The sequence below is a fragment of the Phacochoerus africanus genome, chromosome 4, assembly GCF_016906955.1.
Source record: "Phacochoerus africanus isolate WHEZ1 chromosome 4, ROS_Pafr_v1, whole genome shotgun sequence".
Classification (NCBI taxonomy): Eukaryota; Metazoa; Chordata; class Mammalia; order Artiodactyla; family Suidae; genus Phacochoerus; species Phacochoerus africanus.
The window spans coordinates 40,298,046-40,310,565 of NC_062547.1; the positions used below are offsets into that span (position 1 = coordinate 40,298,046).

General features: G+C 47.4%; 1 protein-coding gene across 1 annotated transcript in view; it reads right to left on the reverse strand.

Moving 5' to 3' along the window:
- The window catches only part of SLC6A5 (solute carrier family 6 member 5), a 54,620-nt gene that overhangs the window by 31,153 nt on the left and 10,947 nt on the right, over window positions 1-12,520 (reverse strand). The window contains exons 6-7 of the mRNA XM_047774276.1: window positions 5,597-5,738; window positions 2,292-2,424 (exon numbers count right to left, since the gene is read on the reverse strand). Of these exons, the coding sequence (XP_047630232.1) occupies window positions 2,292-2,424; window positions 5,597-5,738 (275 nt within the window). The remainder of the gene's footprint in view (window positions 1-2,291; window positions 2,425-5,596; window positions 5,739-12,520) is intronic.

The window sequence follows — 12,520 nt, forward strand, 5'->3', positions numbered from 1 at the left end:
GATCCTGCCAGTTGGATTCTGGCTGAGCAAACATGTGGTCACTCTGGCTGAGAAACCACCTGATCGGCCCTTTCCTCCCTCGCCAAGCTCAGTTCCAAGTCACTGAAGGCAAGGAGTCCAGGAAACCACACGGGGCATTACTGCAAGGGTCACATTACCACTTCCCCATCTTTCTGCCCCAGAAAAACAATTGATCCAGGCTCCTGACACTCATTCAGAGCCAGCAGGGTCCTGCTCTCATTTCACAGAAGGGGAAACTGAGGTCAGAGAGGAAAAGTGCCCCCAGCCCACCCAGCCAGTGTTCAGACAGCATGTAACCAGTCTTGGACATCACCTGGTCCATTGCCTTCACTTTCGACATCAGAAAAAGAGGAGTTCCTGTCATGGTGCAGTGGTTAACGAATCCGACTAGGAACCATGAGGTTGCGGGTTCGATCCCTGCCCTTTCTCAGTGGGTTAAGGATCCGGCGTTGCTGTGAGCTGTGGTGTAGGTTGCAGACAAGGCTCAGTCCTGTGTTGCTATGGCGCTGGTGCTGGCCGGTGGCTACAGCTCCGATTAGACCCCTAGCCTGGAAATCTCCATATGCCGTGGGAGCGGCCCTAGAAAAGACAAAAAGAAAAAAAGAAAAAGGAAAGCTCCTGGAATAGTTAAGATAAAGAAAATCTGCCTTCCACTGATTCACAAAATACAAACAAAAGCTACGGGCAAATCCAAAGCGCAACCAGATTTCACGGCCCAAGTAGAGATGTTCCTTTGCAGAAAACACCACAGAAAGGCTAGGGGACTGGAACCCAGGTCTCCTCACCCCCATCCCCACCTGACCTGATTCAAGGGCACCACCTGCCTCAGGTGACCCTGACCTACCTGCCAGAATCCAGCATTCAAGCCCCTGTAGGACCACATTAAATGGAGGACACCAAAAAGAGTGTTTAGCAAAAGGCCCCTGCAGGGAGTTTCCATTGTGGCTCAGTGGTAATGAACCTGACTAGTATCCATGAGGACACAGGTTTGATCCCCGGCCTCACTCAGTGGGTTAAGGATCTGTCATTGCCATGAGCTGTGGTGTAGGTCACAGATGCAGCTCAGATCCCGCATTGCTATGGCTGCGGCTTAGGCCAGCAGCTGCAGCTCCAAATTGCCCTCTAGCCTGGGAACTTCCATATGCCGTAGGTGAGGCCCTAAAAGCAGAGGGGGAAGGCCCTTGTGAGCATGTCCGAAGGCCTGAGGAGAACACAGACCACTTCTCATGGCTGACAGGTACCCAGTGGGGGGTACCTGATGAGGGGTGTGAAGACTTGGAGGTAAGAGGTGGCAAAGACCCTCACGCCCCCTGAGACCTGATCTTTCCACATCAGTTGTCATTGTGACCACAGTAAGCCCTGGCCTGGACCACTTTACCAAATCAAAGCCCACAACCTGCGGTCTTGGAGTCTACCATCACATTCTCATTCTTCGAGCCTTAAGGACATTTTGGTTTTCATTCTGACACCTGCAAATGAGTTTCAGGATGATTCAATACTATTGGTTGTCATCAAAATGATTTGTGGATTAATGGGGATTTTTCTGAAGCGGCAGGAAGATGAAGGGAAACAGTGTGACCCTTACCACAGTGTCCCATGTGTCCCGGGAGCCCCTGCACTCCTTGCCTTCTGTGGCTTGAGACTGAGATTGGGATGGGAGTTCCACCATCTCCGAGGGCCAGCCTAGCAAGAGTGGCCACGCGTTCAACTCCACCAAAATCCCGCTGGCAGGATTAGTACAAGGAGGACATGGGATGGGAGAATGTTGGGTTTGGGGTTAGAAAAAGGGCATGAATGGTGGAGAACATGACAGTCAGGAGTGAGGGGAAGGACTCCACTTCACAGTTTTGATCTTTGTCCAGCTTCCTGGGAGAAGCAGTGACTAGCAGCCAGATCAAAAAGCCAAAAGCCAGCAGCATTAATTCCAGAGTTTCTGGAGAGGGACTGAGTCATAGCGGGGATCCCGTCTGCTGAAAGAAGGGCCCCCAATAGGAAAGAAACGAAACATCATAGAGCCTGGATCATTCCACTAAGAGCCCTGAGTACATCCATCTCATTTAATCTTTAAAATGCCCCAGGAAGAAAAGCGTTATTATCCCATTTCACAGATAGGAATGAAGTCATTGGTCCATGGCCCCGCAGCAACTCAGAGCCAAATCAGAATGTCATTCCTCTCCTGATCCTCTTCCCAAGCCCTTCAGCTGCTCCACAGCAGCCCAGCCCTCCCTGGGTGCCCCAGAGCTTTCTCTTCAGTGAATACAAGTTCTTACTTTTCCAGAGGTCTTGATTCCTTTTGCCAAGGATGCGTACACTATCACCCAGGCCAGGAAGAGGCAGAAGGCTAGTGGCCACCTAATCTCGCCAGGATATTCAATCCCTGCAGAAATCTTCAACACAAAGTACCTAGAAGGTGAAAGGAGAGGGGAGCGGAGGAGGGTGGAGAAGGAGGAGGTGGGGGAGGTGACAGTCTGCAGGCTCTATCTTCATGCAGAGCCGTGAGCTGCTGGAGGCTCAAACACAACCCCAGCATCCCCGACCTCCCCATCAGCTGTCTGATCAGATCAGGTTGTGAGAGATCTGGGCTCCAGTCCACAACTGTCTGCGGTGGGACCAACTGAGTGAACCCTGCTTTTAATTAATTATGGCCCTGGGTAGGCTCTGAACAAGACTATGTCAGCTCCACCATCATCTTCAGTCGCCCCAGGAGCTGTACAACAAATCTCACAGCATCTTGATAACGGTGTTACAGAGGTTGATGTCTTTATATAAGGACACATCACTAACAGAAACTCTCAACTCTCAAGGATGATTTTTGTGCATTCTATGTATTGTTCTGCTCTCTTATAAGAATGTATCCCAATGGTTTTTGTATAACTTTGAGTTTAAAAAAATCAGTACAGCAGGAAAGTTCCATTGTGGCTCAGTGGGTTATGAGCCTGATAAGTATCCATGAGGATGTGGGTTCAATCCCAGGCCTCACTCAGTGGGTTAGGGATCTGGTATTGCCATGAGCTGTCGTGTGGGACAGAGACAATGCATGAATCCTGAGTTGCTGTGGCTGTGGTGTCGGCTGGCAGCTATAGCTCCAATTTGACCCCTAGCCTGGGAACCTCCATATGCTACAGGTGGGGCCCTAAAAACAAAAACAAAAAATCAGTACAGCGTCATTATGGTGAAGGAATAAAAACGCCGTTGTGCAGTTTGATGGGCGCATCCTGGGGCTGAAGTTGGCTGAAATGTAAAAGCAGGCTTGGCTGGGCCTTACTGGAGGAAAAAATTCAAAGGCAGACAACCAGCTGCAAACAGAGGGGGGCTGGCATTTGTATGCAGCAGTGGCTGGCACCTGCATGTGAGCTGAAGTCCATGCCTACCTGGTGACCCCTGCATCCACATCCCTAGCCAGAGGGTGAGCAAGCAGCCTTACCCCAGGAATAGGAGGCAGCTGCAGACCCCATGTAAGGCCTCACAACAGACTGGATAATCCCCTCAATTCTGCAGCAATCAAGTCACACAGCGTGGCTGAAAGTGCTGGGGGGGTGGTTTCTCTGTGACCTGAACCAAGGGCCAGACAACATCCAGACTCTCCGGGACCAAAGAAATGATGGCCAACTCTCCTGACCTGCTGAGGGAAGTACAGGGGCCAGGAGCACTCCAGGCTGGCAATTTGCCCTCCATCTAGCTAGCAAGTGATTGTGAGGGGCTGTTTGCAGGGCACAAGAACAGGGGTGGCCACCGAAACTTTTTTAGTCTCAACTCCTGGGCTCAAGAGTTGAGTGGAAGTTACCAAGGGCGGAACTGCCCTGGGCTCCCAAACCTTAGAGACCATATTTCCTAAGCCGTTAAAAAGGACAACCCCATGTCCCCACCCAGCAATGGGCAGACAGTCCGATCACCAATTCCACAGCCCCTTGACCATCTCAACTACTCCACAATTTAATAAGGATCTCAGGCAGGCCCCAAGAAGCTCCTGATAACATTCACTCTTGGAAATGCTCCAGAGTTTTGGGAAAGCCACCAAAAGCAGATTAGCAAATTGGTCCACAATACACTGACCACATGGATTACGTGATCAGATTTCAGCCAACCTCGGGGTCAGACTCCTTTCTCAGTGCTCAGGGGGAATCAAGCCCCACCCTCACTGGTCCCACGTTTTCTTCCGAGGGGATTATTTCATCATTCAGCCTAACTGCCCCTTCTGCATACAGTGATGCAATCCTTTCTGCAGGAAACACCCATGTGCCCTCGGAGTCCATGTAGGAGAGGAAACATGGAACCGGAATGAATGGCACTTGGGAGAACTAGTGGGGACAGTAGCGACCTCTCATTATCTAAGTAAAGGCCACATACCAGGGGCCCACTGACATATGCATTTTACTTGACCCCAATGTTTCATTTGAATTCATCTGCTAACATTTAAAATGGGAGAGACACAAAAAATTTCACATTCTATTTCCAACTTCTCTTGTAAAATGGAAGGTCTAGCAACACTGGTCCTCATTCCCACAAGATAGGGACCCACTGGAGCTAAGCATTAGCAGCCTCCCTTACACATGGCAGACAGCCCCTCCCATTTGCCGCAGTCCCCACCACTCTCTATCATCTTACCTGTTACCTCTCTGCCAAGCCTCTGAGCCCATATGAGTTTACAACCACTTTAAGGCTTAACTAGAGAATGTTCTTTATTTACCCTCTGTTGAACTCTATCTCCATTTATCTCTCTCACAAAATAATCATATGAACATTATTAAACCTTCCTGTGGTGGCTAAGAAATTCCTAACATCCCTACACCTCAGTCGTTAATGTCTGGCAAAACAGATGTAGAAAGTATAAAACTAAGACAAAACTGTTCCAAAAAAAGGGAAAGAGGGGAGTTCCCATCGTGGCTCAGTGGTTAACAAATCTGACTAGGCCCTGGGCAGGCTCTGAACAAGACTATGTCAGGTTGTAGGTTCAATCCCCGGCCTTGCTCAGTGGATTAAGGATCTGGCGTTGCCATGATCTGTGGTGTAGGTAGCAGATGTGGCTTGGATCTGATGTTTCTGTGGCTGTGGTGTAGGACAGCAGCTGTAGCTCTGATTAGACCCCTAGCCTGGGAACCTCCATATGCCGTGGGTGCAGCCCTAGAAAAGCCAAAAAAAAAAAAAAAAAGGAAAGAATTTGTTCTTGTTTAAACTAAACCATTGACCATGATTAGTTTTCTTACTTTTTGCCTCTCTTCCTGAGAGCAAAAGAAAAAAGAACAAAAACCTAGTTAACGGTGAGTCTGCTTAATCACATTGGATGCAGGTTGTGCACTTTTTTTGTGTTTTTGTCCACAATATCATGAATCAGAGCAGCACCAATTCTATTCCCACCAGCATTCGGCCACCTCTCCTCTCCAAGCCCCCGGGGCCCAACAATCTCTCAGAAGCCAAACCAGGGGTAGAAAGAACTCTTCCTCCCCAATCACTCGAGTAGGTGGGGAAGGTGCAGAGGGAGGCAAGCCATCCCTCGGGCCATCCACACCTCTAGTCGCCAAGTTGGTTCTTCCCTAATTCACTGGGTGTCTCTGAGAAAGCTTTCTAAAAATCTTACTTGAAATACTCTTCGCTCCCACTGACAAACGTCTTGTTGGCCTGGCTGGTGAAGTTAACCATTGTCAAGTTGGGATAGGCAGTCATGCAGAAGGTCGAGTTCTTGATCTGTATTTTGGGATGGTCATTGATCACACAGGAATCTGTTTAGGAGAGGATGGAACGAAAACACAGTGAACTCCAGATAGAAAATATACACCTGTGTCTTTCTAGCAACTTGAAAGCCAAAAATACTTGCCAAATATTGGAGAATAACTTTGGCCAGGTATTCACAGAGCGAAGCTAAATGTAGACAAACCTGTCATCTCACATAAGGCTCAAACAGCCTCTGCTGTGGGTACTATTGCCTCTGCTTTTGTTTGTTTGTTTGTTTGTTTTAGAGCCACACCTGAGGCATATGGAGGTTTCCAGGCTAGGGGTCTAATCAGAGCTGCAGCTGCCGGCCTATGCCACAGGCACAGCAACGTGGGATCAGAACTGCATCTGCAATCTACACTACAGCTCACAGTAATACAGATCCTTAACCCACTGAGTGAGGCCAGGGATCGAACTCACATCCTCATGGATACCAGTTGGGTTTGTAACCCATTGAACCACAATGGTAACCCCTGCCTCCTTTTTTAAAATGAGGGGAAAGGCTCAAAGAGTTTAGGTAATTCTACCAAAATCACACAGCTCACAAGGAAGAGAATCAGGATTCAAACCCAGATCCTGATGACTTCTCAGAAAATAAATGGTTTGCAGAAGCAAATTTAATCAGACATAAGCAAAACTTCTGAAGGGTTACTGCCACAGAAGGCTGACTCATCAGCCCACTTTGAACCCACTGCCTGGCACAACAGCCAAGCTGCCGAAATCCCCTAAGATCCTGTGCCCTGGGCTTTCTGCACACTCACAGGTGCTTGCTCCTGAGGCTACAACAGGACCTAACACAGTGGTTCGCAAGAGGGACAAATGTGTCTTCCAGGGGGCACATGGCAATGTCTGGAACTATTTTTAGTTGTCACATTTGGGGAACAGGGTGCTCCTGGCATCTAGTGGGTAGAGGCCAGGGATATTGCTAAACATCCGACAACATACTGGACAGCCCCCTGCAACAGGGAATCATCCAATCCAAAATGTCACCAGTGCAGAGGTCAAGAATGCCTGACCTAGGCTGGGATGGGACTAACCAGGTGAGACTTAGCATGTCAGGCACCACACTGGACGCTTTACCAATTATTATCTCGTGAAAGCCTCATAAAACCTGGGAGGTGCCTATGATTATCCTTATTTTATTATATATATATGCTTTTTTTTTTTTTTTTTTTGGCCATGCCTGTGGCATGCAAAAATTCCTGGGCCAGGGATCAAACCCATGCCACAGCAGTGACAACACCAAATCCTTAGCTGATAGGTCACCAGGGAACTCCAATTATCCTCTTTTTATTTTGTCTTTTTAGGGCTGCACCTGGGGCATATGTAAGTTCCCAGACTAGGGGTTGAAATGGAGCTGCAGCGCCCAGCCTATGCCACAGCCACAGCAATGCCAGTTCTGAGCCACATCTGTGACCTACACCATAGCTCAGGGCAACACCGGATCCTTAACTCCCTGAGCGAGGCCAGGGGTCGAACCCACATCCTCATGGATACTAGCAGGGTTCATTACTGCTGAGCCACGATGAGAACTCCTGACTATCCTCATTTTAAATAGGAAGAAACTGAAGTCTTTCTGACTATGTTACAATGTCTCTATGATCACTTGATAGATATTTTAGATAAAGAGCCCACCAGGATTAATGCCAAAGGATATTATTTTATAAAGGAATGAAAAGTAATAAGAACATCAATTACCAACACTTATTCAGCACTTACCATGTACTATTTTAAGTGCCTTACATGCAGTAACTAATTTGAGCTTCACATCACCCCTGTGAGGTGGGTATTATTATTATCTCCAGGCATGGAAAAGTTGTTTGCCAAGGTCACATAGCAGAAGGAGGAGGTAAACAGTCTCTCTCTCTGGAGGCCATGCTCTTAACAAACTTACTGGGAAGCAGAGAGCAGGGGACATAAATTCTAACACCTTTAGAAGTCAGGCTGGTGACGCCAATGAGAAAGGTATAAAGTGGAGGGTAAAAAGGAGTGGTGAGGACTGTGGCGAAACAGAGAATATGGTCCATCCTCTGTATCTGCGGGTTTTACATCCACAGACTCTACTGCAGTTTGAAATTCTGATGGCAGGTGGATGAATGCTATTTTCATTGTACTACGCCATCTTATATAAGGGACTTGAGCATACACAGATTTTGGTACCCACAGGAGTTTGTGAAACCAATCCTGTGGATACTCAGGGTTGATTATACCAGCCAATCAGTGCCATCCTTTTCCAGGCGCTCTGATAAAAGATGCAGAAAATACAGATATTTACAGGTAATCTCTCCATTTAAAAATATTGGAAGTAGGAGTTCCCTTGAGGCACAGCAGGTTAAGGACCTGGCATTGTCACTATAGCAGCTCAGGTCACTATTGTAGTGTAGACTCAATCACGAGCCTGAGAACTTCCATGTGCCCTGGGCAAGGCTAAAAAAAAATAATAAATTTTAAAAAAATAAAATAAAATATTGGAAGTAAAACCAAACTGTCTTTAAATACTGTGGATAACAGGGAAAAAAAAAGCATATGCAGTCTAGACCTGGTGCATGGATTCCCAATTTATGCCCTCTGTGAATAGCAATGTGAGCGACACTGTGGGTTCAGCAATTGCACTAGCCCTGAGAGGTTGGGCCAATTCCTTTATCTGTCCGAGTCTCATTTTTCTGATAACAATGTGTCCAGTTTGAAGGTGCTTGCAAGAACCAAACTGAGATCATGAATGAAAAAAAAAAAACTTCACACAATGTTTAGCACAGCTGGACTCAGTAAAATTTAGCTATTATTCAATCATCCTTGTTGTACCTTATCATGGGGTGAGAACCTCTACTCTTCAATACCATCTCCCCATCCCACTTGCCAGCCATAAATTACTACGTACCTCCCACACATCCCCAAGGATAGCTCAGAATATTGGATAAAATTTAAAACAGCAATTATAAAAATCCCTTCCCTCTGATTAGTTATTTAAAGTATTTCTAAACAACAGTACTTTGGACGCTTTGGATCAGAAAAATTCTCTGTGGTGGAAAACTGTCCTATGCATTGCAGAGTATTTGTTTTTGTTTTTGTTTTTTAGGGCCGCAGGCACGGCATTTGGAAGTTCCCAGGCTAGGGGTCGAATCAGAGCTACAGCCACTGGCCTACACCATAGCCACAGCAATGTGGGATCGGAGCCGTGTCCATGACCTATGCCACAGCTCAAGGCAATGCCGGATCCCCAACCCACTGAGTGAAGCCAGGGATCGAACCCACGTCCTCATGGATACTAGTCGGATTCCTTTCCATTGAGCCCCAACAGGAACTCCCATGCACTAAAGAGTATTAACAACATCCCTGACCTCTGCCCACTAGGTGCCAGAAGCATTTACCCCCCAGTTGAGAACCACCAAGGTTGTTTGTTTTTTTGGGTGTTTTGTTTTGTTTTGTTTTGTTTTATTTTGTTTTGTTTTGTTTTGTTTTGGCTGTGCCTACAGCATGTGGAAGTTCCTGGGTCAGGGAATGAGCCTGCATCAGAGCAATAACCCCAGCAGCAGCAATGACAATGCCAGATCCTTAACCCACTGCGCCACAGGGGAACTCAGAGAACCACCACATTTAGAGTTCTCAAAATACCTTCTTATTCAATATTATCTTCTTTAATCAAATAACAGAGAGTTTCAGGGGATTCTGACCCAATAAGAATCAACTGTTTACGGAGGAAGCATTTGTTTTCCCCAGCAGCCACCTGTACGAAGACAATTAACGCACCATCCAAATCTCTTTTCTGTAAGTAATCAGAGAAGCTACTTCTCACCCTCCTGACAAAAAGTATGTCCACACTCTAAGAGGAAGAGATTGCTAACACACGCCAAATCGCTTGCTTCCAAAACTGCCACCAAGGAGTTCCTGTTGTGTTTCAGCGAGTTAAGAACCCAACTAGTATCCATGAATATGAGGGTTCGATTCCTGGCCTCGCTCAGTGGGTTAAGGATCCAACATTGCCGCAAACTGACACTTGGATCCCACTTTGCTGTGACTGTGGTAGGCCCGAAGCTACATCTCAGATTAGACCCCTGGCCTGGCGACTTCCATATGCCCAGGTGCAGCCCTAAAAAAAGAAAGAAAGACAAAAGTGCCACCAAGAAGCACGTGAGCAGCTTCCCTAGAGCGTCTCTGGATGTCTGCATCACCGCTTGCTGCAGCAGTGCAAGGTCACAGCGTCCCTGCGGCACTGCAGCAGGGCTCCCCGCAGCCTCAAGCCACCTGCAATATCCCTTCCCGCCACTGGGCAGCAGAAGTGTGCTTCCGAGCGCACTGCGCCTTCAGGTTGGCAGGCTACGGAACATGGGCCGCGTCAACCGCGAGCTCTTTGGCTCAGCAACCCTGAACAAAGAACAGCGATAAGGATCGTGCTGAATTGGAAGCTGTTGGAGCGGGATTCTCTTTACGCGGGCAATTATTAATAAGTGAAAGCACATGAAAGGCTAAGGAGAAAAGGAATCGTTTAATTAAAGTTCTAATGAAAATGAAGCCATTCCAGAAATAGAAATGGTATTTCTGTTGTTCTCAGTTGAAATGACCCAGCTAGCTCCTCATTTCACAGAACAGTCACTGGTCTCACTTGACAGGGCATGGACTAGCCGGTCAACATTACAGATACCCGGAGGGTTGAGTGCCCTAAGGCAGACACCCTCTCTTAGAAACCTACACCTTAGAAATGTGGCCAATTCAGCTTCTGTGGACAGAGCCAGGGCTTTTGCCTGGGGCTGGAGCAGGTACAGGGGCCTGGCATCTGTATGGTGAGGCAGGGCTCCCAGGCAGTATGTCCCTAGCAGTGCTGAGAAGCCAAGAGATAAACCCCTCCCCCCGTGAGTGAAGGTCAGAATGGCTGGGGAGCTAGTCTGGCTCTCCTGGGATCGGCTTGCCCATTATCACCAGGTGGGGTGGTTTTGGGGCTGTGAGCCTGGAAGGTCATTGGTGGAACACTGCATTAGGGGAGGGAGTTTTTCCATTTCCTAAACAAGCCTCTCAAAATGGCCATTTGGGAGGCAGCCTGAGACATCTTTGTCTGGACTTGTGCAGCAAAACAGTGGAGCTGCAAAGATACCGGTGTCTCTGCAAGGCAGGCCATCATCTCCTTTTCCAAATACTCCAGGACTCTCAAGGATCGATACTTCTGCAAAGAATAGCCTGGCCCCAGTAGGGGAACACAGTCAAGTGCAGATAGCCAAGCAAAGAACAGATGGAAGGGTTGCACAGGAAAGTAGGGGGACTGATACTCCCTCCCTCCACCCTTTTTAGGGCTGCACCTGTGGCACATGGAAGTTCCCAGGCTAGGATCGGAGCTGCAGCTGCCAGCCTTCTCCATAGCCACAGCAACACCAGATCCGCATCTGTGACCTACACCACAGCTTGAGCCACTGAGCAAGGCCAGGGATCAAACCTGCATCCTCACGGATACTAGTCAGGTTCGTAACCCGCTAAGCCACAACAGGAACTCTCCCAACACCTCCAATTTTGTTTGTGTATGTATGTGCTTTTTAGGGGCGAACTCGCAGCACATGGAGGTGCCCAGGCTAGGGATCAAATCGGAGCCACAGCCACAGCAATGCAGGATGCGAGCCACATCTGTGACCTATACCACAGCTCACGGCAACGATAGATCCTTAACCCACTGAGCAAGGCCAGAGATCGAACCCACAACCTCATGGTTCCTAGTCCGATTCGTTTCTGCTGTGCCACAATGGGAACTCCGACACCTCCATTTTTAACAAACAAAAAATGTTTACATTCTGGCTAAGAATGAGATAAGATCTGCCCAGCCTGTCCATACACTTCCAGGGAATAATCGGAGTAAAAAATATCCATTGTCTCTCTGCTCAGGGCTGACATGATTTTTATGGTTTACGCCAGTTGACAAGGAGCTTAGCTGTGTAATGTTTTCACTCTGCCTATCATGACCCTAGGATATTGTGAGGCAGGCTGAAAACTCCACAAAACCAGGGTCACTTGCACCCACACGCCTGTCTCAGTCGACACGCTCAGCTTGCTGTAAAAAAAAATACACAAATTATATATATGTGTACATACACACATGTACACATGCATATACATATTCTTTCACTGTAAAATGAATAGGTATCCGTGATAGAAAGTGTAGGGAAAAAAAAAAAAAAAAAGAATGGCTCCAAATCCACCAGGTAACTCTTGGTGTATCACCTTCCTATATGTTTTCTAGCCAGCACATATTGTTAGTAAAAATGAAATTATACTATTAATCTGTATCCTTCTACGTTTAACGTGATACGTTGACCATTTCCCTAGTTTTGGCTACAGAATACTCCATTCTATGAATACACTATAATCTAGTTGAACCATGGAATTACTGGATATTTGTTACACATTTGTTTCTAGTCTTTTCCCTGTAATGAGCAATTTCCTCATAGAGCCCTTACCTGTGTAAAGATAGATCCCCAGAAGGGGATTTACTAAGGCAAACTACTGTCCAAACAAGCTTTCCTTCAACCCCACAGAATTTCGGCTGCAAACATCAGTTAGGGAACCCTTGGATGTCACTCTGGCAGGACTGATAGAACAGAAACCCTGGATGAGCAGAGTCGGGGGTCATGAGACCCAAATCCTAGTACTGGCTCTACCTTGAGACATTTGGCCCAATACCCTCTGAGGCTTAGAGTCCACTTTGCCACCTGCAAAACAGTGATCATGTCACCTGCCCCTTGGGAGGCATTGGACTCTTATTAGGAACAGCAGAGACATCATTTATGAAGCTGCTTCATAGACTGAGGAGCAT